Source organism: Acinonyx jubatus, chromosome B1, assembly GCF_027475565.1.
Source record: "Acinonyx jubatus isolate Ajub_Pintada_27869175 chromosome B1, VMU_Ajub_asm_v1.0, whole genome shotgun sequence".
Lineage (NCBI taxonomy): Eukaryota > Metazoa > Chordata > Mammalia > Carnivora > Felidae > Acinonyx > Acinonyx jubatus.
In genome coordinates, this window is record NC_069382.1 from 124,277,134 (window position 1) to 124,300,218 (window position 23,085).

The 23,085-nt window shown below is 34.1% G+C and overlaps 1 protein-coding gene across 6 annotated transcripts in view; it reads right to left on the minus strand.

Moving 5' to 3' along the window:
• SMARCAD1 (SWI/SNF-related, matrix-associated actin-dependent regulator of chromatin, subfamily a, containing DEAD/H box 1) overlaps positions 1–23,085 on the minus strand; it is a 78,201-nt gene that overhangs the window by 3,311 nt on the left and 51,805 nt on the right. For all 6 annotated transcript variants that reach the window (XM_027060858.2, XM_027060856.2, XM_027060859.2 and 3 more), the window contains 14 exons: positions 22,227–22,426; positions 16,468–16,558; positions 13,985–14,084; positions 12,947–13,006; positions 12,770–12,845; positions 11,192–11,327; positions 10,537–10,674; positions 8,994–9,089; positions 8,778–8,895; positions 8,341–8,462; positions 5,173–5,361; positions 4,436–4,554; positions 3,346–3,528; positions 2,295–2,404 (listed from right to left, as the gene is read on the minus strand). In XM_027060858.2, the coding sequence (XP_026916659.1) occupies positions 2,295–2,404; positions 3,346–3,528; positions 4,436–4,554; positions 5,173–5,361; positions 8,341–8,462; positions 8,778–8,895; positions 8,994–9,089; positions 10,537–10,674; positions 11,192–11,327; positions 12,770–12,845; positions 12,947–13,006; positions 13,985–14,084; positions 16,468–16,558; positions 22,227–22,426 (1,738 nt within the window). The remainder of the gene's footprint in view (positions 1–2,294; positions 2,405–3,345; positions 3,529–4,435; positions 4,555–5,172; positions 5,362–8,340; positions 8,463–8,777; positions 8,896–8,993; positions 9,090–10,536; positions 10,675–11,191; positions 11,328–12,769; positions 12,846–12,946; positions 13,007–13,984; positions 14,085–16,467; positions 16,559–22,226; positions 22,427–23,085) is intronic.

The window sequence follows — 23,085 nt, forward strand, 5'->3', positions numbered from 1 at the left end:
GAAGGGTACATGTACTCTCATTAGGTCAGTGTCAAATTATTTAAATGAAATCAGAAGCAAAATCATAGTTTAGAGAGTAAAGACATTATTGTATCTTTAGCCTACCAAATAAAACACATACTGGGAAAAATGGATACACAAATAGCTAAAGCTCTTTCTTGTTAAAACAAGACAAAGGAAAATTTCCTACAGAAACGAAGAGTGATAATGGGGGAATGATTCTTTAATTCTGAACATCTTAAAGCTAACAGCCTAAAAGCATAGCTGAAATAAGTTGCTATTTTAACAAATACTTGATGTGAAAACACAGGTACAATTTTAGACTAAACAAATTTATGTAAATATAAACAATTTACATGAATTATGACTAGACATGACTGAACACACACTGGTCTCACCTGAAATACAATTAAAATGCTATAGAAAAAAAAAGTAAGTCCAGGGTACCATACAAAAGAGAATGAACAGAAGAAAAAGACAACAGTGGAGAGAAAGCTGTCAAATTTTGGAAGACGAAGAGCAAATGGAAGAATGGAAGCGGACTTTAGCAAAACAGACAAAGCAAAAACTTAAGTGTGTGCAGGTGGGAAATGCAGGAAGGTTACTTCACATTCACAATCCTTTCCTTGCCTGTCAAAGCTCAAGAACATGGAGGTACTACATGGCTTCTAAAAGATGGGGAATATACAGAGCTAAAACAGGTTGCAGAATAGGATACCTAAAGCCTATGCAACAGAGCCAGCCATATACAAATGAAGGTTTATTCTTTGGAAAGTTTGAATCTGAAGAATGCTGGATGTGGGGACAGTAGAAGACTGGAACAGCTTCTCCTCTGCTGTAAGAATGCAGTCAGTAGGCTTACTGCATCTGCCACCATCCTCATTTCATAAAAGATTGGAAAGTATGTTTCTGGGGAAATGAACTAGCTCATGAGAAGCAACCTGTATACTTAAAGATAGTTGGGAGTCCAACAATCAAACTGCTGAAACCTCAATTAACTAACTATGATGGTTCTACTTAAAGACTTCTCGTTAGAATAAAATCTACATATCTGGGTATGTGTTAACACTACTAAATGAGAATATTTAATTGTTTTCCTAAATTTGAAAAGATGCCCTAAGAAAACAATCAGGAAAAAATGCTGCCCTGTGGAATCTGTCTTATGCATTCACTCTATTGCTTTTGCTACATAATCTGAAATCAGCAAGTTGCCACCTCCACGCAAAGCCCAGTGATTAACTGTTTAGGTTATAATCGTCACGGTTACTTCTTACTCAAACTTGCTCTAATGCGTGCCCCCCCCAACCTGAAGCACCCGGAAATAAATACTACACAGGAAGGAGATATAGTAATTCATCATATGGCTTTCTTGCCCTTAAAACAGATTAAAATATACTGAACTCTTATAATACAGAGTGCCCAGCAGAATACTGGGACATAGTAAATATTCAATGGAAGTTTGCTGAACTGAAATAAACTGTGATCAATATTAGTAATATCCTTATTAGAATGATAAAATAGCTTACATCCAATTAAATTTAGGTAAGATGTAAATGACTGCATGCTAACTTGTGTTAAAGAAAGAATACACAGACTTATTTACTTCTATCTACCTAAAAAAAGTGGTCACATGCTTTTTAAAAAGGACAATATGTCACTTTTATGGGGAAACTGGATGACAGAGTGGGAAGGAGTCTTGTTTGCCATTTCGTATCTTTTGAATCTTGAATTATGTGAATGTATTATCTTTTCAAAACTTTAAAATTATTCTTTTCAAAAAGGTCAAGTGAAGAGGGCTCTCTTAGAGGGTTCTTTGTAGTACCCAACAAACTTCAGTCTGAAATTACTAAATTTTGGGGGCTGTGGGGGAAGAAGCATCTTATTGCACTATAGTGCAGTAAGTAATTACCAGTCAAAATGAAATGTAAATGTTACAGTTCTTAATAAATTAATATTACGTCAGGCATTTTAAATCTTTGGGTTCATATATATTACTTATATAGTAAGTATATCATAAAACTGTGGATAAAATTACAGATCTAATTTTATTTGGGGGATATCTTGGTGTCAAGAGATAAGGGATGGAAGAGACAGAATTTCCCCAAATCAAACATTTATATCAGTTCTGGTGAAATAATCTTAGTTATTGTAGTACTTCTGAAATGAGTATGCTTATCTTCTACCACGCCATCCCTATACTGTATGCCAGGTAAGGATTCAGGCCATTTTTGCTAATTCCTTGCTACTGCTATTTTTCATACAAATACCAAAGTTTCTGCTTACAAACAACTTACCTTCATCTACTGTGGTCATATCTTGTTCTAGTTTCAATTTCTGTTGGTTAATTTTTAGCATGGATTCTTCAATTGTCCCTTGGCTTATTAATTTTATAACTAGTACTTCTCTAAAGAAAATAGAAAATACGTCCACTGGTTACTTAATACAAAATTTGAATATATATAAACTATATAAAACATCTTAGAGGTAAGAATAATGTGAAGATTGCATAATAAATAGATCCCTAACTTTAAATTTCCTTTTATTCATATTACATGGGATTAACATTTTCTGAGCGTGTAACTTCTAAACATCCTTTCTTATTGATCCAAGAAGACAGAAAGATATCTGTACTCCAAAAATTACTAGTAAAACTTATTTCAACAAACAGTCTGGGTTCAGAGAGATATTCCATTTTAAAAAGGAACATGCTTTGCTCATCAGGTTCCAATAAATAATTCAGTACAAAAAGTAAGGAAGTATAGAAAAGTAAAAAGATTACACAGTAAGTTTTAGTCCCATAATAGGCACTGATAAATATTTGGTTCATAAATGATTTTATCAATGTCTTTTGGAAACATATACTCCACAGACAAAATAATGATTACTGGCTACTCACATCTGACAGCAGAGTTGAATTACAGGTATTTTCACCTCCAATGTCAAAATGATCCTTCACCTAAAATATCTACAACTCAGATAATGTGCTTCCTAAAGGATAATAGAGTATCAACAGTATATATATTATTACGTCTATCTGGCTCTTAAATGGTCTAACAAAAAAAGCCTTTCAGTTACTAATATTTTTCAAATGAGCTGAACCATTGATAGTATTTTGTTTTCATCAAAATTGGGGTGGGGTGCGAGGTTATTTTAACTACTAGAAAGTGAATACATGACATAGTGAGATATGTCATATTCAGCGTTGCTGGTATGAAAGATATCAGCAGCCAGGCTTTGCCGAAAATAAAAAAAACTGAAGCAGAATACTGACAGACTATATTCTACTCTTCTATACAAATTAAACAGGCATTTGGTTAAAACTAAATTTCAATTCAAAACACTTACTTAGTCTGGCCTACTCTATGGCATCTATCTTCTGCTTGCTTGTCATTGTAAGGGTTACAGTCAATATCATGAAGTATAACAACATTTGCTGAAGTCAGATTTATTCCTAGGCCACCAGCTTTTGTTGACAGCAGAAACACGAAGATATCCATATCGGTATTAAACTCGTCAATTAGATGAATCCTGTCAGATAAATATATTAGGCTAAATTTCACTAAAATGTACACAATTAAAATTGAAAACAATCACACTACATGGAAAAAAACCTTGAAGATGTAAATACATGCTCCTGGCACTAAAGCACTTTTCCTGCAGTTATTTTACTGAAAGACCTTCTCGATTCACTAACTTCTTTTCCATACCATGTATCTTCCTACTAACTCTCACTTTAATTCAACTATTCAGGTTCGAGTAATCCTAATGGGATTATTTTCTCCTTTGTTTAATGACTTCTATCTAAATTTTGTGTATGGCTTTTCAATCTCTGGCCTTCGTCAGCTTTAGTCTTCTCAGAAGTCTGTCAGCAGCTGCTCTTGATACCTTTGAACCAAGGATCTCAAGATCAAACTAGCAGGGTGTTTGTTCTCTTTTAGGATGACTTCTATCTTTAACGCAGGGAAAAAAAAACCTGGCTGATAAAAAGCAAACCAAAAGAAATAATGAAGTGTAAACATACTATTAAAAACATTCTTTTTTTGTTTTGAAGACAATCTTTCTAATCTCTGGGTATTAAAAAAATAAACAACCAAACTTACTCAATTACTGTTAAAATACAAAAAGCCCAAGGTTTTAAAACAATCTTGGTTTAATGTAAGGTGCTTCAAGGCTTTGAATGAGTTTTAAAGGGGAAAAAACATTTTAAGGTACACAGTTCCAATTAGATACTGAAATATATTTCTATGCAATTCAGATCAAAAACTTAAAAAAGGAAAATTTCCTTATCTTAACACAATGATTTCAAATAACCACATGAAAGACTCAAAGTAAGACAATTCAAATGCTCTATACACATTTAAAATTCTAGCATTTACTCTTATTTGAAGGTGAAGTGGACAGAGATTTTTCTGAAACTAAAGTGAAGTATACGAACCTTTCAGAAATCTGAGTCTTTCCATCTAATCTGAGGTACCTATGCTGATGATGTTTTAAGAGAACCTCTAAAATATCCAGCATCATGGTAAATTGGCTAAATAATACAACTCTATCACCCTGTGAAAATACATACATGGATTAGATACATGGAAAAATAAAATGATATAAGCATATAATGATCAACTGCTTCTTTAATAAAAATCAAGTAGTCACAGCTAAGGTAAATTTCTTATTATAGATATAACAAGTTTATATATAAATAAATTATCTTAACTTCTGAACTTCAGACTTAAAACATAATTCTTAGTTTTGGTTTTTAAGGACAGTTAATGAAAACAACTACAAAAGTACTATTTGGATTATGATCTTAAAAAAGTACACTATTTCACATAGAAACTAGAGTGGTAGTTAACTTCAAAATATCTTCAAAATAATTTAGAGGCAATCATACAAATAACCAATTATGTCATTATGTCATTATGAAATGACAAGATTACTTTTTAAAAGCAACTCTACTAGCTTCTTTTTTTTTTTTTTCTGAGACTCAATAGAGGAAAAGTAATCAGGAAAACATATCCCCAAATATATCCCCTAAATGGTCAAAGCATTAATTTCTAGAAAAATGTAGAACGGACACAGGCTACAACTTCAAGAAAGTCAAATCATGTCAGAATTATTTTTAAAAAGTTTATGTAATTGTAAAAATGTAAGAGGAATAGCATTCTTCTTTATTACCTTCTGTTTCAATTCAGACAAGATGCATCCTAAAACTCGGAATTTTCCAGAATCTAAAATCAAGTCCATGTCTAACTGGAAGCTATTAATATGTCGATACTGTTTACAAAGTACATGTAATTCAAAGTCTGTCATAACTTCCATATCTTCAAAGATCAAATCAGGGTTAGCCTCACAATGTGTAGGTTCCTCAAAACAAAACAGAATACACACTTAAAAATGAAGCTAATTTATAATATGATCAGAACACTTGAATAAAATTGTTCACATCTGGTAAAATAGCTAAATATCACGTCACTGCAACCAATTTAGCAAAGGAAAATAATACTCATTTTCTAGGTACAATAAAAAAGGGAAAGCCCTTATTGCTTTAGAGATAACATACTGAAATATTCAGAAATGAAATGAGGTCTACAATTTAGTTCAATATAATCCTAAGGAGGGGTCTAGATGAAATGAGAGCAGTGTCATTCCACATAATAACTGTATAAGAAAATGGGTGAAGGTTATATGGGTAGAGGATTTAATTATACAATTCTCTCTACTCTTACATGTTTAAAATTTTCTTTTCTTTTTTTTTTTTAATTTTTTTTTTCAACGTTTATTTATTTTTGGGACAGAGAGAGACGGAGACAAAGAATCGGAAACAGGCTCCAGGCTCTGAGCCATCAGCCCAGAGCCTGACGTGGGGCTCGAACTCATGGACCGCGAGATCGTGACCTGGCTGAAGTCGGACGCTTAACCGACTGCGCCACCCAGGCGCCCCTAAAATTTTCTATAATATATTTAAAATAATAGAAACACATTTAAAACAGCAAATAATGACTTTTAACACCAAGGTCTATAAAGAAGAACTATGGGTGGGTGCTAAGGGAGAATGAGGCAAAAACAAAGATTAATTAAAACTATAAACAAGGGGCACCTGGGTGGCTCAGTTGGTTAAGCAACCGACTCTTGATTCTGGCCCAGGTCATGATCTCAGGGTTCATGGGATCAACCCACATTGGGCTCTGTGCTGACAGTCTGGAGCTACTTGGGATTCTCTTCTGCCCTCTCTCTCTGTCCCTACCCACCCACCCCCCACCCCATGCATTCTCTCTAAGTAAATATACATTAACAAAAAAATAACCTACAGACAAAATACAATAAAGAAAAAAATGAAGAAAACAAATGAAGAAAACCAATGCACTATCTAGGTCATAAAATCTGAGGGATCTTTTTGGTAAAAAAATAAATAAAGAAGTGCATTATGGAAGTCTCGATTAGGAGCTGGCAGATTTTCTAAAAAGGGCCAGACAGTAAATATCTTAGGTAGGCTCTCTGGGCAAAATGATTTGTTTTGCAACTACTCAACTTTGCACTTGTACAGGCATAATGTTGTTTCACTTTATGTGTTTTACTTTATGTGTTTCATAATGTATTTTTTTAACAAACTGAAGGTTTGTGGCAACCCTGTGTTGACCAAGTCTATTGATACCATTTTTCTAAGAATATTTGCTCACTTTGTCTCTCTTGTAAGTCTTCAGATATTTCAAATTTTTTCATTACTGTTATATTTGTTATGATGATCAGTGATTACGACTTGCTGAAAGCTCAGATGACAATAGCATTCTTTTAGCAATAAAATATTTTTTAATTAAGGTATGCACATTTTAGACATTATGCTGTAGCACATTTAGCTGACAACAGTACAGTGTAAACGTAACTTTTGTTAATTTTTACAAAATTGGTTTTTAACGTTTTTATTTATTTTTGAGAGACATTGAGAGACAGAACATGAGTAGGGGAGGGGCGAATAGAGAGGGAGACAGAGAATCTAAAGCAGGCTGTAGGTTCTGTGCTGTCAGCACAGAGCCCATTGTGGGGCTCGAACTCACCAATCACAAGATCATGACCTGAGCCGAAGTCGGTCGCTTAACCGACTGAGCCACCCAGCCATCCCTAAACATAACTTTTATATTCATGGGGAAACAAAAAAAATTCATCTGCCTTGCTTTATTGTGGTGGTCTGGAATCTAGCCTGCAATATCTCCAAGGTATTGAGGAAGTAGTCACAGACAAAAAAACAGAAACTAAAAGACTTGGTTAAGCTTTATTTATAAAAATGGCCCTACGGCCACAGTTTGCTGACTTCTGATACATACGGTCAGTCCTCTTGGGTATTATAGAAGTTCTCCACACTGTCTTTTTAAAAATTATTTTAATGTTTGTTTATTTTTGAGAGAGAGACAGAGTGTGAGCGAGGCAAGGGCAGAGAGAGAGAGAGAGAGAGAGAGAGAGAGAGAGAGAGAGACACACACACACAGAATCCCAAGCAGGCTTCAGGCTCCGAGTTGTCAGCACAGAGCCCAATGCGGGGCTTGAACTCATGAACTGTGAGAACATGACCTGAGCCAAAGTCGGATGCCTAACCAACTGAGCCACCCAGGTGCCCCATCTTGACCTTTGTCTTAAAAATAAAAATGCAGGGGCGCCTGGGTGGCTCAGTTGGTTGGGCGGCCGACTTCAGCTCAGGTCATGATCTCACGGCTTGTGAGTTCGAGCCCTGCGTCGGGCTCTGTGCTGACAGCTCGGAGCCTGGAGCCTGCTTCTGATTCTGTGTCTCCCTCTCTCTGCCCCTTCCCTGCTTGCTCTCTGTCTCTCTCTCTCAAAAATAATAAACAATAAAAAAAAAAAATGCAGGATGCCTGGGTGGCTCAGCTGGTTAAGCATCCAACTTCGGCTCAGGTCATGATCTCATGGTTTTTGAGTTCAAGCCCTGCACTGGGCTCTCTGCTGTCAGTGCAGAACTTGCTTCGGATCCTCTGTCTCTCCCTCTCTCTGCCCCTTCCCTGTTCATGCTCCCTCTCTAAAATAAACATTAAAAAAAATTTAGGGCACCTGGGTGGCTCAGTTGTTAAGCATCTGACCTCAGCTCAGGTCATGATCTCATGGTTTTTGAGCTCATGCCCTGAATCGGGCAAGCCCCGCTTCTCTCTCTCCCCCTCAGTGTGCCTCATGTGATTCTCTCTCTCTGCCACTTGCTCACTTGCACTCTCTCTCTCAATAAATAAATAAAATACATAAAAATAAACATGCTTTTCTTAAGTATGGGGTCAATATGCTCGTTAGGTTTAATTTAACCTTATGTTGCTAAAGCTTAGTGCTAACATAATGTGAAATCCTTACCTTTAGCATAAGCTGAGACATTTCCTTGAGCTTTTCAGCTGTGTAATATTGGCGATGTAATAAAGGATGATTGGCCATTTTTCTCAACTGCATCATTACATTGCACATCTCTGTATTTTTTTCTGTGATCCAAAGAACATGCATTAAACAAAACCCCAAAACCAGGAAACCCACTTTAGATCCTGTTTCTCCCCTCTCTGCCCCTCCCTCACATATGCATGCTCTCATTCTGTTTCTCAAAAATAAACATTAAAAACAAAAAACCCCACAAAACCCAAGCTGATGTTTGCTGAAATATACCTCAATGCAAACAAAAAGTTTATTTCTTCAAATTCTATTTTTTTAAAAATGAGCAAATCCCACCATAACATGACTAAACAAAATGTAGCCCCAGTACAGATTATTTTTCACATGAAATTGTGAAAGTCAGATGATACCCATATTATTGATAGATTTTTTTAATCTGTTGAAAAGACCCAAATAGAGTTGCTCCTGTTTTTCTGACATTGCACACAATTCAATTCGATCTTTCTTGGGAGGTAGCTGCTTGAGAACCTGAGAAAGGAAAACAGTTTAAGCAGATCATTCAAATAAAGAAGAAAACAGATTTTTAAAAAGCAATCATAATAAAAAAATATGCAAATAAGAATTACCTCTTCTTTTACTCTTCTGAGAATAAATGGTTTTATAATTTGTTTTGCATGTGCTATTCTCTCTTTTTCATATATACTTTGCTCATCTGCTGATTTCTAAGTAAAAAAAGAACATATCCTTTTAGAAATTACTTATTTAAATGATCACAGTAACAACATTACATAACATGAAAATCATCCTCACTATCATCAGGAGTTATTTTCCACAGAAATGCACTTCATTCTAGATGGAATATCACATGTCAACTCTGGGCTATAATCTACCTTTTCAAGCTCCATATGTATTTTGAGGTTTCATGTATTCTGCTAAGCTAACGAAACTGAACTGTTCTAGGATGGTGTTCAGAATCATTAAGTCATAACTAATGAGTCATAACAAATTATACCAGGTCTCATGAAAAAGTGTGTGTGTGTGTGTGTGTGTGTGTGTGTGTGTTTAACAGGTTGGGAAAAAGAAGAGAAGAGGAAGAGAAAGAGAGATAGGTAGGAAACTTATGTTCTAGGTAGAAAGCTAGTGCCGGGGATGTAAACCATGTGGTCTAAAAGACAGGGATGGTTCCTAATCAAAACCTATTAATTTTGGAGAATTAAAGAAGTGGAATTTTGTTCTAAGAAGTGAAAAAGTCCTTCATATTCTATAATCTGCTTGGCCATCAAGTGGGAGTGAATCCATTAGTGAAAGTTTAAAAGGCCATTAATTTGCAGTGGAAGACCACCATAGGAAATTCTTGGAAAATATGTGAGACTTGCGAGACAGTCAAAAATGTGTATAAACATTGCTGTACTAGAAAATTTAGGAGTCTCTGAAGATTATACTGTACTTTTAAGTTTGTTTATTTATTTATTTTGAGAGAGAGAGAGAGAGAGCGAGTGAGCACAAGTGAGCAGGGGAGGGGCAGAGAGAGTGTATCACAAGAAGGCTTCATACTGTCAGCACAGAGCCTGATGTGGGGCTTGAACCCACAAATACAAGATCAAGACCTGAGCCGAAACGAAGAGTCAGATGCCCAACTGAGCCACCCAGGCAAATCCTGTACTTTTTCTAAGCAACAGGGAGAAAATTAACCAGACTTTCTTTTAAATAGAATTTAAGTGTAACTTTTAGAAATTGTTACTTTTGAATTTTATTTCAAAATATATTTTCCAGTATAGGAATTTTCTGGACATTCTACCTTTGTCCAGTTCTACAGTTTACCTATAAAGAAATGCTCCTAATTTACCTAATTTTAGTAAGGCAAATTCAATCACCAAATTTTCCACACAAATTATGTATCTGAGTTCTCCACTAAACTAAACCTGTCATTTCAGAAAATCAGGATATTAAAACCAAAACTCTTAGACATTAGTTACAAAAGTTACCAACTTATTTCCCATTGTATTTTGGCTAACTTCCCAATTCACCCAAGTATAGGGATATCAACTACTTAAACTTAGTTGATAGCACAAATACACTATGAAAACAAGAAAAAAGACAAAATAGAAAAACGGCCCCCATAAAACACAAAGTGACATACTTGGGAGAAAATAATGAATTTATGCTTACTGTCTTAGAGGAAAACATTCTTCGTATTTCACTGGTGCTACTACTAAACATGTGTGGCATAACGAAATTCAATAGTGACATGAGTTCTAACAGATTATTCTGTACGGGTGTGCCCGTGAGCAGCAAACGGTTATTTGCCTGTGAATGAATGAAAGTAAAATTTAGGTTTTTTTTTTTTTTTTTTTTTTTTTAAAGCCAAATCCTTGTCTGCATTTCTCAGTGGGGGAGGAAAAAAATGTTAAGACCATTATTAATAATGTAACATTCTCTGATGAAAGACTAGTAACTGAGAAAAATTATCATCTATTGTGTTTTAAGGTTGAATGTGTAAAAATAATGGTTTCATTTGTAAGTAGGTAACTTATGTCCTCATATCAATCACTTTTACGAGGCAATGAAAGTAGATTATATTTGATATTCATAAAGTTTATCACATAGAACAGCGGTTTGCAAATTGAGGCTCATGAGCCAATAAATATGATTTTTATATTTTTAAAGGGTAGTTAAAAAGCAAAGAAGTGGCAGAAGCTTAATGGCCCACAAGGCATGAAATATTAATTATCTGGACCTTTACAAAACAAGTTTGTTGTCCCCTGATATCAAATACTAAATACATTAAATTATAATTAGAATAATTCACAAAATCCTCTCTTACATTAATTGTCATAAGGTGCTGGTAGCGGATAGAGCCCATATTCTTCAGCATATGGCCCTCATCAAAAATAGCATAATTAAGTTTCAGCCTTCGAAACAGACTACGATCATCAGAACTGCTGATTGCGCAATTATACCTGTCACCAAAAAAAAAAAAAAAAAAGTCTAAGGTTATACCTTTGAAAGCCTGGACCACAGTGAGATTTAGTGTTTTATAAAATTTTTATTCATGCAATTTTAATAACCAGTAGTTAAAAGATACCACTAGACATAGTTGATGTTCAAATAAATACGGATGCGCTTGTATCCAATAATTACTTATATGTAACCAAACTACAGAAGCTGCCATATGTAGGTAAAGGAAAATTTAAATGTTACAATTAGACAACATCTACACACCTAGGAAGAAGCCAATTTGGGTATAATTTATATGTAATCTGCAATTTTTATACACTTTTTCTCATGAACTGTTATACATTCAGAACAAACAGGAAAAAAAAGGACATGAAATTAAAACATTTGTTAAGTACATAATACTATTGTATTAAAGTAGTAGAGTACATCCAAGAAAAAAGTTAATAGCAGCTACCAGTACTAGACTATATATGAAAATGAAGTCCATTTTATTTAGAAAAGATGAATTCTGGATGAATTCTTTTAATCATGGCCTCCTACAGAAGTCAGTAGAGAAAACAGTAACTACTGAGAGTTAACATGAAGATTGAAATAACCTATATTTAAAAATGCAATATGAGAGCAGTAACTTCTCTGCTAAATAATTTTTCCATGTTTATTTTTGAGAGAGAGACAGAGCATGAGTGAGGGAGGGGCAGAGAGACAGAGACACAGAATCCAAAGCAGGCTCCAGGCTCTGAGCTGTCAGCACAGAGCCGGATGTGGGGCTCGAGCCCACGTGCTGTGAGATAATGACCTGAGCAGAAGTCGGACGCTTAACTGACAGCCACCCAGGCACCCCTCTGCTAAATATTTACGCTAAAACTGCCAGTACACCAAGTCATGATTAACTTGGTAGAAGTTTCCACCCATACTTCTATAAATCAATTTTTTTCATTTAGAGAGTGAGATTTCACTGTATTTATTAATACAAAATTATTAATTGTTGGAGAACAAGAAGCTGGAGGCACCGTGAGAATGTCCTGAAGGAAAGGAATGGAGCTGCTTTCAGTTCCTTGCTGCTCCATGCTTTTCCTTCAGGACATTCTCACGGTACTTCCGGCTTCTTGTTCTCCAACAATCAATGATTAATAATTGACATAAGTTAGAAATATTACAAATCATTTGGTGGGATATCTTAAATTTTACTTTAAGTTTAACAGAAAGTCTTGTAAAACTACACTTTCAATCAAGTGGACAAAGCCTTTTTATAACCATTAACCATCATCTGTTATACTATTAAAAAACTGAAAAATGCCCGAATTCTCAACATAAATCATTCCATTACTTTTGTTGCATAGTTCTTAGCATAAATTTTCCTTCATATTACTACTAAGATATTTTTAAAAATTTGAGGGTTACACAAAATCTTTCCTGCTCAAATATACTTTGTCTCCATACTTACGTGGTCACAATTACATTATATTCTTCGTATTTACTATGGATGTTATATCTAATCTGTTTACGTTCTTCTTGAGAGCCTACAATTTAAAAACACCACACACATATTGGTTACATTTACTGTACTTTACTGTACGTAAGGATTTTAAAATTTCTAATTAAAGCAAAATGACATTCTTACCATAGTAACAGAGCACCTTTAAAGTGGGGCACCATAAATTAACTTCTCTCAACCAGTTATCTATAAAGCAAAAGAGATATTATTTGTATCTGCTACAACAGGTTATGTGCTACAACAGGTTATATGCAGTGAAATAAATTCTATCCAGAAATTCTTTTGCAAAATAATGATAAAAAAAAAAAAAAATCAAAGACCTTTCAGAATTTTACTCCTGATGATTAAAATAATTTTGAAGAGGCATAAAATGAAAGGCAGATGGCCAACCATTATATTTATAGATCATTAATTTCCATTTTATTTTTTTATTTTATTTTATTTTATTTTATTTTATTTTATTTTATTTTATTTTATTTTTTCAACGTTTATTTATTTTTAAGACAGAGAGAGACAGCATGAACGGGGGAGGGGCAGAGAGAGAGGGAGACACAGAATCGGAAGCAGGCGCCAGGCTCTGAGCCATCAGCCCAGAGCCTGACGCGGGGCTCGAACTCCCGGACCGCGAGATCGTGACCTGGCTGAAGTCGGACGCTTAACCGACTGCGTCACCCAGGCGCCCCCATTAATTTCCATTTTAAAGACTTTTTTTGGATTATGTTCATACGTATATTCTCTTACTCTAGTCAACATCCAATCAATTAAGAAAGAGTAACTCCAATGGGGATGAATTGTATACTTTCTGATTCTATAAATGTTTAATTATAAATTTAAAAGCACTTATTTCTCTTAAATTACTCATCAAAACAACTTTTTCATTAAAACAATTTTCTAGAAGTATTACAATAGTCAATGATCTTATTGATGGTCCCTGATCCATAATAATTCCATAATAATTCAAAAGGTGAATAACTGACTTGTATTGCAGTTATTTTAAAAGATGTCCAGTATAATCAAACACGCATACTCACACATATACAAAGGGAGAAAAAAATATAAGGTGACCACATAATATTCACCTCTATAAACTAAGAAATCACAGATTTTCTTCTCCCTATACACAACCCTATACAGTCAAGTGTAGTTGTCCACAATATTACAAACCTATAGTTGATGCTGGAACAACGATCAAATGAGGACCTTTATTACCCTCCTGATAGAGGTATGCCAGGAATGCAATGGCTTGAATAGTTTTTCCCAGGCCCTAAAATTAAATGTTTAAAAGATAATATATGAAATTTAAAAACAGAAAATACTGGAAAACACAAAAGGAAAAATAATACTTCTGGTTTTATTTATTTTTTGATTCCCCATAATGCAACCGTACGAGAGTTCTATATTCTTAGTTCTCAATGACTGATAAAACAGACCATAATGTCCAAATTACACTAAAACTCAGTTTAATGAGCAGGATGTATCCTGCTAGTTAAAATATGACACACATTAATATGGAAGAGCTTTGCAATGCATATAAAGGATATAATTTTGATAATTATTTATATAAAACAAGTATTTAATACATACTAGATAAAGAACAATGTTCCAATGACTAATCAGATCATATGCCTATCCTATCACCCACCAATTTCACTTCTAAGAGTATATTCAAGAAATACGAGGACATATATCCACAAAGACCTTGGGTAAGAATGTTGACAGTAGCCAAACACAGGAAATGACCTAAATGACCTTCAATAGGAAAATGGATACACAAGTTGCAACATATTTATACTATGGACTATCACATACCAATCAAAAACCAAACTACTGATACATATAAGAACACGGATGAATCTCTGTAACTTTATCATGCACCAAATGAACCAGAAATAAACAATATATACTGAATGGCGCTATTTATATAGAGTTCAAAATTAAAAAAAAATAACCTATGTTTATAGACATCAGAATAGTGGTGGTAATAACTAAAAAGAAGCATGAGGGCATGTTCCTGGGACAATGGAAATGTTGATTTGGGCAGTGGTCACATGGGTGCACACATATGTAAAAAGTCACTAAGTTGAACATTTGTGTATTTTACTGCAAGTAAATTCTATATAAGCGAAGTGGGGTTTATTTTTAGGCTACTGAGCAAGTTTAGCTAAACACTGCCAGCTGTGATAAACTGAACTGCCCTCATTCCTGTTGAAGCCCTAATGCCCAATATGACTATATTTGGAAATAGGTTCTTTAAGGAGGTAATTAAGGTTAAGTGAGATCATAGGGATGGGGGCCCAATCCCCATTGTCAGAGAAAAAGACACCAGGGATGTGTGAGCAGAGAAAAAGACCTGTGAGGACACATCAAGAAGGTGGCCATCTGCAAACAAAGGCTAGAGGCCTTAGGAGAAACCAAATCTGCCAACACCTTGATCTTAGACTTCTAGTCTCCACAGATGTGAGAAATAAATTTCTGTTTTTTAAGCCACCCACTCTTTGGTCTTTTATTATGGGAGCCCTAGCAAACCAGGCAAGACACTAATTTATAGATACTGTGTTTTACAGGTTACAAAAACAGTTTCACATATTATACCTCATTTGATGCCAAATATAATCTTAAAATACAGAAATTACTCATGTTTCATTAATATTGGCTGAGATTAGGCCATTCGGTAAGGATTAGCCCATGAAAAGCAAAGGTATGGGTTCCAAACCCAGATTTGATTCTCAAGTCCAGCTCTCCACAACTGTAATGTTCTATATTCTATATCTAATTCTATAACTATTTGAAATCCTGCATATATATTGTTTTCTATCAGATAAAGAGCATCTTTGTTATAATAATATAATGTATGTGTGGGAATAGTCTTAAAGTACAAAAGATTACTAGAAGCTAACTACAGAATAAGGATCACTGTTAATTTTTATTTTGAAAATGTAATATACACTGTAATACATATGTATTTAATAAGCATTTTCTCCACTGAACAGGACTAATTTTTATTAAACTTTTTAACAGAAGAAGGACATTAAGGTTAAAGGTCAAGTTTCTATGTGACAATACCTGAACTGCTGGGTGTAATGAACTTCCTAAGCTCAGCTTCAAGCCAATGTGATGGGGGGGGGGTGCACAGAAACTCAGAGACAGCTAACAAAAAATGGCTGAAATGATGTTGCTGATAAATGTGTGGATTTATTTATAAGTCTCTATAAATTTTCAAAGTAGCTATAGAAAAGCACATAAAACAAAATCTTAGTATTATACATATGCATATTGTGTATGTACATACAAACACACACCTGCAGAAGAAAATAATCTCAAAAGATATACACCAAAATAGTACTTATTTCAAGGCAGCAGGAGTATGAGGGATCTTGATTATTTTTGGAATTTTTACGTAACGTCTAATTTTTAAAACATATATATTAATTTGATAATCAGAAAGAAAGTAAAAGCCCATTTTCATTTTGAGGGGCAATGAGGAGGCCAGAGCTAAGAGAAGTGCTAGAAAATTAGAAGGGGTGACTGGAGTAATAAAATACTGACGTGAGAACAGTTAATTACAGGGGTCAAGGGAAAATTTTACTTTTTAAATGATATCAAGAAGGCCTTTCAATGATGAATCCTAGAAATAGAGTACTACTTACCATTTCATCTGCCAAAATGCCATTAAGTCCATGTTTATGTACCAATGCCAGCCAATTCAAACCAACCTTCTGATAGGGCTTGAGTGACAAACTGGTAAAGAGAGTTACAAAATATTACAGATTTATACTTCTATACTTTTATACTCTACTAGTTTTATGACATGAGGTTTTAGTTTACAATGCACACAAAAACTGAAATACCTATGTCTAATCTTACCTTTTAACTTACAAGCTATTTGCACTTAGTTAAGAAAAAAGAGCCCTAAACACAATGCATTTTCTTCTACTTTCTCAACTTTTATTTTGTATTGACTTACTTTTTCCAGCTTTAAGAATTACAAAAAATATTTCCATGTTCAGTCATAATGTAATTGTGATAATTACAAGTTAATTCCATAAATGATCACAATATTAACCATGATAACATATTACTAACCTAATATATACTAGAAAATGGTATTGTATGGATTTGAATTATATCACATTAGGGAACTTCAAGTATTAGGCAACACAAGCTTAATTTGCCTCTTTGCCAGGTTGACTGAATAAACACTTTCTGAATGAGTGTCAGTCACCTCTAATGTCAGTGGTATGTATATCTGGAAGGCATATATATGTATTTGTTTTTGAACTGTATATGAATATAAATTTGAGAGACATCAATGAGCATCAAAAAGTAGAAAGTAGCAGGCAAGGGTCAAAAATTTAATTTGGAAACACATGATTTGGAAATAACTTGTTTGGAAGGTAATATTGGAAGGCTATTACCAATAAAAACACTATTTTTTTTCTAAAAGTTCAAGTAGTTAAAAACCAATAGCAATTATTACTAAATACCTACTACATACAGATACACAAATAGCATTTTCAAGCACCACCTCATTTAATCTTTTAACATCCATTAAGACTGCCTTTTATCATTATTTGAAACTGATGAAAAACCTGATGCTAAGTAATCTGCCTGAGGCTGCATAGCTACAAAGTGTTATGGATGGCTAAGATTTTAACTAAGGAAGTCCATCTCACTCAAAAGTTTATTCTTATACTCCCTAGGTCAGCGCACAATACATATTAACATGAAAAGCTAGGATAAAGACATACCTCTCATTCTCCAGCTTTTATCCTCTCCCCTTAATTACCTATTACACACATCCTATCTGCACATAGGTAAGGAGTCTGAACATAGCTATGGTATAATAAAATGGTTAAAGGGCCAAATTCTAAAATCAATAGACTTTAATTAGAATGGGGTAAAAGAGGTGGGGTAGAAAGATATACATCTTAAATTAGAAATATGTTTCGGGGCACCTGGGTGGCTCAGTCGGTTAAGCGTCCAACTTCGGCTCAGGTCATGATCTCACAGTTCATGAGTTTGAGCCCCATGTCGGGCTCTGTGCTGAAAGCTCTGAAGCTGACAGCTTTGGATTCTGTGCCTCTTTCTCTCTCTGCCCCTCCCTTCTCCCACTGGTCTCTCTCTCAAAAATAAACATTAAAAAAATTAAAAATAAATCTATGTTTCAACTGTGGGGCATGCAATCTATAAAACATTTCTCATTAAAAAAAATAAAAGCATTGGTGGGGAAAAATTCAGCAATATTGCTGAAATCTTTACAGTTCATTTAAAAAAAAAGTCTTTGTTTTCCTGGACATGTAATTTCAACTGCCACTACAAAAGTAATAATAAATAAAACATATTACCATAGATATTTTAATTTCCAGATCCAAATGAATTTTCTACAATGGTGAAAGTAAATGCTCATAGTGGAATATTTACTCTATTCCAGACACAATGCTATGGGCATGACATGCATGATTACTTCATATAATCTAATGATAAAGCAGTAATATTATTATCCCCATTTTAGAGATGAGCTGATCTCTGGGACTCGGAGAAGAGAAGTAACTTGCCCAAGGTCATATAGCTATCCAAATGCACTGTACTGCAGTGGCAGAGACGGTATCCAATCTAGGTCGGATCCAGAGCTCAGCCCTTCAACAGCAGAACATGAAAAAGTTCTTTCCTCCTGACCCACCCGCTCTATGGTCAAAACTGAGTTCTTTATTATTTTTGAGCCGCTCTTGATGCCTTAGTCATCCCACACATGTAAGGTTCATACTTTATGAAAATGATGAAACATCATAAGGTGGGCAAAGTACATCATTTATCAATGCATCAAAGCACCAAGCATGCTATCCCAACATCGATCTATCATAAATAGCCAAGAAATATTGAGAAACTAGTGTAGCTGTTAAAATACTCTTCACTACACCTAAAACTTTAAAAAGTGATGAAGGAGTTTTGAGAAGCATCTACTATATAGAGTTTTTCAATCAAATAAAAATGGCTTCATCCATATCACAAAACAGCTCTGCTGGCTGTTTCTTATCAAGATACTAAATAGCTTTGTTATATTGAAATATTTGTTTTAAAAATACAATGTGTGTGCTTGTGTATGTGTACACACACATATGTATTTTTGTGTATACGCTCCTCTACTGGATTTATCTAAGCTTCCAATAACTTTTTATTGCTTAGTATCCCAACAGTGCTGCCCATCAACAGATCCTTTCTTCAGAAGGCAAAAAGATCAATGAAAATGCAATTTTGACAAAGATGCTTTAAATCCAATTTGTTATGACCAATTTTTAAAATAGGGCAGCTATATTCTTTCTCTAGCAGGATCTAATATTTAGATGCTGTACAATCACACCTTCTATTTATTTTGACATTCTATCATTTTCTAAGAATTTTCATGACTGCATATAACCATCCTCCCCCCCACCAGTTTATAGATAAAAATGTAATCTGCCCACGCCTTCTGAATTAGTTTAAGTGCTCTCTTCTCATCAGCAGACCATAAATATCTTTTGGTACCTCTCACTATAGAAAAAAAAATTATTTTAAGATTTTCTGAGACCATGAAAGAAAATGAGGCATGTTATTTTGAAGTTACTTGTTTTGTTAGGAGGAAAAAAAAAATCCTTCCAGAGTCAGGATTTATTTTCAGAGTGAAAATTTAATTGGGTTTAAATCTCCTGTTGGGAGAAACTGGTATCAAAGTTTTGAGATAAGCTTGAAATGGAAATAATATGCTAAATGTGAGTTCAAAATGCAGGAATAGTCTAGAGAGACTTGTTGCAAGCAGTTGATATGAAATAAGATTAGGGATACTAGCTGACCAAAAGCTTTATATTCTCTAAGTGTGACACAGCTGATGACAATACCACAATATTAGTTTGCACTAACAGTAGTATCCAAACGGCTAAAATATTTACATCATAGCACTTGGAGTTACTCAAGTCACATCTGCAGTACTGATCTGCATCCACATCACTGTCAAATGGCTTCACAGCAACTGTTTAGAACATGATAGGAAACCATCCTATCAAATTGAGGACAAACAAAATCAGAGTAACTTGGTAGAGTTAGCCCAGAAAAGACAGGACACATATAACTAAATACATTTTATATTGAACATCTGAGAAATCTTTTCGGATAAAACAATTTAAAGCTAATATATTTTAGATCAACTGCTAAAGTTTGAGAGATGGCTACATTAACAGTAGGAATAAAAAGGGAAAAATACTGAGGTTTTTTTCTCTTTTCCCTCACTGTATTATATTTTAACTTTTGGTATCTTTAGTTTTGACATTTTAAAATAAAAATTATGAACGTAATAGTTTTGAGCTTTGAGATACACGCAAGAAATTTTATTTCCCTCTGCAAAGACTTTATTTTTAATAAGGATTTTGGTATGTCTATATGTCCTTTATCTCTAAAAGACAACTTTTTTCTGTTACAATTAATATAAATTTGTAATAATAAATGGTTAACATAATTTTGCTTCAATGTAAACTTTGCTACAAAGAATTGGTTCTGTTAAGAAAAGCAGGGTAGCTTAGTCATCAGGATGGTTTGACATTTTCCTCCAATGCTAATAACTCCTTTCCCAAGGCAAGAAAACTACTTTAATTGTCTCTGTGCTCAGCAGCAATGATGCCTGGCCAGTATACCAAGTAAAACTGCTTGTGCAACTCTTACCTTGGCTAAAAATAAAAACCAAGACAACAAATTTCACCCCCTAAAAGTGCATTTACATGAACTCTCAAGAAACTATCTACACAGGTATTAGAAGTTCTATTTCGGGCTAGAGCCAATGAGCAATTTTTAAAAAGAGCAATTTTTCTCATCTATTAAATATTTCATCAGAAAATTCCTCAGCATAAAGGAAGGACAGTGTATTACCTGATCATACTATTTACAAGTAACAGGACTTTGTGGATGTGGGTTTAAGAGAGAAATTTTTCAAGTGATGCAATAAAGCACTTGATTTTTTAAAATCCAAATTATGATAAAGTAGACTCAACTGGGTAAGTCTTGTAGAGTGAAGAACTCCCCATATCCAATGCTGTAGAACAAGAAGGAGCAGCTCCAACTACACTTTTAGGAGATGAATTTGCTGACATGGCCATAGTTCTTTCTATGCAACAGAGAAAAGAGCTTCTTTGTGGGAAGTGCATCACGTTTCCCTACACCATCCCATAGCACCCTAGAAGGGCACAGAAAAGATTGTAGCTTACTATTAAAGGCCAGTAACCATATCTTGACTTTTAATTAACCAATGATCAGCAAATGTGCTTTGATCATTGACTAGAAAAAGACTAGAAGAAGTAAATAAAATCACCAAGGTAATTAATTTTAGTACCTAGTGCTAATCTTATTAAATACCTATCAGAAATATTCTGAACAAATGTAACTCATTTTTAACGTTACATATTACTGAATACTATGGATATACCATAATCCACTCTAACTATTCATACCATAATATATTCTATTCTCTGATTTTAGGAACTTGGATTGTTTCCATGTTTTTGCCACTATAAATATTATCACAGTAAACAATTTTATACATTTCTTTAAAAGGAAGTATCCTGAATAGTTCTGAGTCCCCAAACCACTTAAAAATAAACTTTTAAAGGAAGTTCAAAATAATCTTTCCATCCCAATATCCCAACACCATGCAAACTGGGGGCATCACGATTATAAAATGCCATTTTAATATGTACTGGTTGTTGTACAATTTTTTTACTGAAAATAATTTAGTATCTGCTTCTTTGTAAGAATTCTGAAAAGGCATTTTACTGACACTAGCAGTTTTGGGAAATATAGTTTTTATAATCTTTCCTTATATAATCTATTTAATAAGTGTCCTTTTCATTATTGATATGTTTCTACTCCAGAAACAGATTTAAAACTCTGGGCTTTTGAAAGCATTTAAAATATTAAATCAGATACAGTATATTTTAATAATTTCATTTTATTTATGATTAAAAAGAAACTGAGCTAAGACAAATTTTATCATTGATACAATTAAGCAGCTGATTTTCTGAAGCACCAAACTGTGTAAAGGGGTAGTAGCTAAAACCACCTTTCCAGTTTTTGTGATTATATATGAAATCATCTGTCATCAGACAAGGAAAACATAGGTTATATAAGACCATAACAATTCCTCCCTCTAATCTGTAAAGATATAATGGAGTAAAATACCCTTGGCAGGGTCGGGGGAAAGGGGTATCAATAAAAAATAATTCCTGCATCACTTATGTGTCATTAAAGGAAACTCTGGGCTTCGCTTCTAACATTAGTTTTCATAAAACCTCCACATGTAAGTTCCCTAGGCACAATACAGAAATAAGTTCTGAATTTTCATACAGCTGAGATAAAATAAGAAATAGGTATGTATAACAAATATTACCTCTGGTTTAGAATGGAGGGTTGTTCTATGTTCCATCCACCTCCATTTCCAGTGAGCATGGTAACTTGTTTTGTCAACTTATTTGAAATGTCTTCACATTTGTTCATAAGCCTTATAACTACATCCCTTTCTTGGATCAGTGTTTTACAATGCCATATCAAATCTTCTGATAAGCCATTAGTTTTGGACATCTTTGTGAACTATGGCATAAAAAGAAAAATAATTTAACAGTTCAGATCTAGTAAATAAAAATCCAGTATCAATTTCTTTCTTTACGAGGAAAAGACAATTTGTTCATTGAATATTTTACTAATGACCTTCATCAAGTGCTAAGAGAACCTGTTTCTTTCTTCATGTCTATATTTGAATTTCCATGTTTCTCTTTGATAAATCCTACTGTCACCTCCAACTCACCATGCTGAAATAAGACATATCTTTCTCCCCCAAAATGCACAATCTCAAGCTAGTTATTACTTTGAACCTAGTGGCTGTTCTCTTATAGGAGAAACTCTAAAGTGATGTTTAACATCTCCTATCAAATTTTGTTTTCAAAATCTGATTTGCCTTCATTACCAAAAGTAATAGTATTGTATAATTGCATACCTGATATCTTGCCCCATTTTCATCACTTTCCCTGCCTATGACATATTACTATATGATTAATCTTCCTAAAATATACTTTTCCCTATCTATCATCAAAGTACCACCCCTCGAGCTTTCAAAACTCCAACTATTATTTGTCCCTTAAATTTTGTTCCTAAACTGAGACTATTGCTTGGAAAAATATCGCATGAATCAAAAGTTAACCATGACCAATCAGTAATTCGGTAACACTTTTTTAAAAAGTCAATTTCAATAC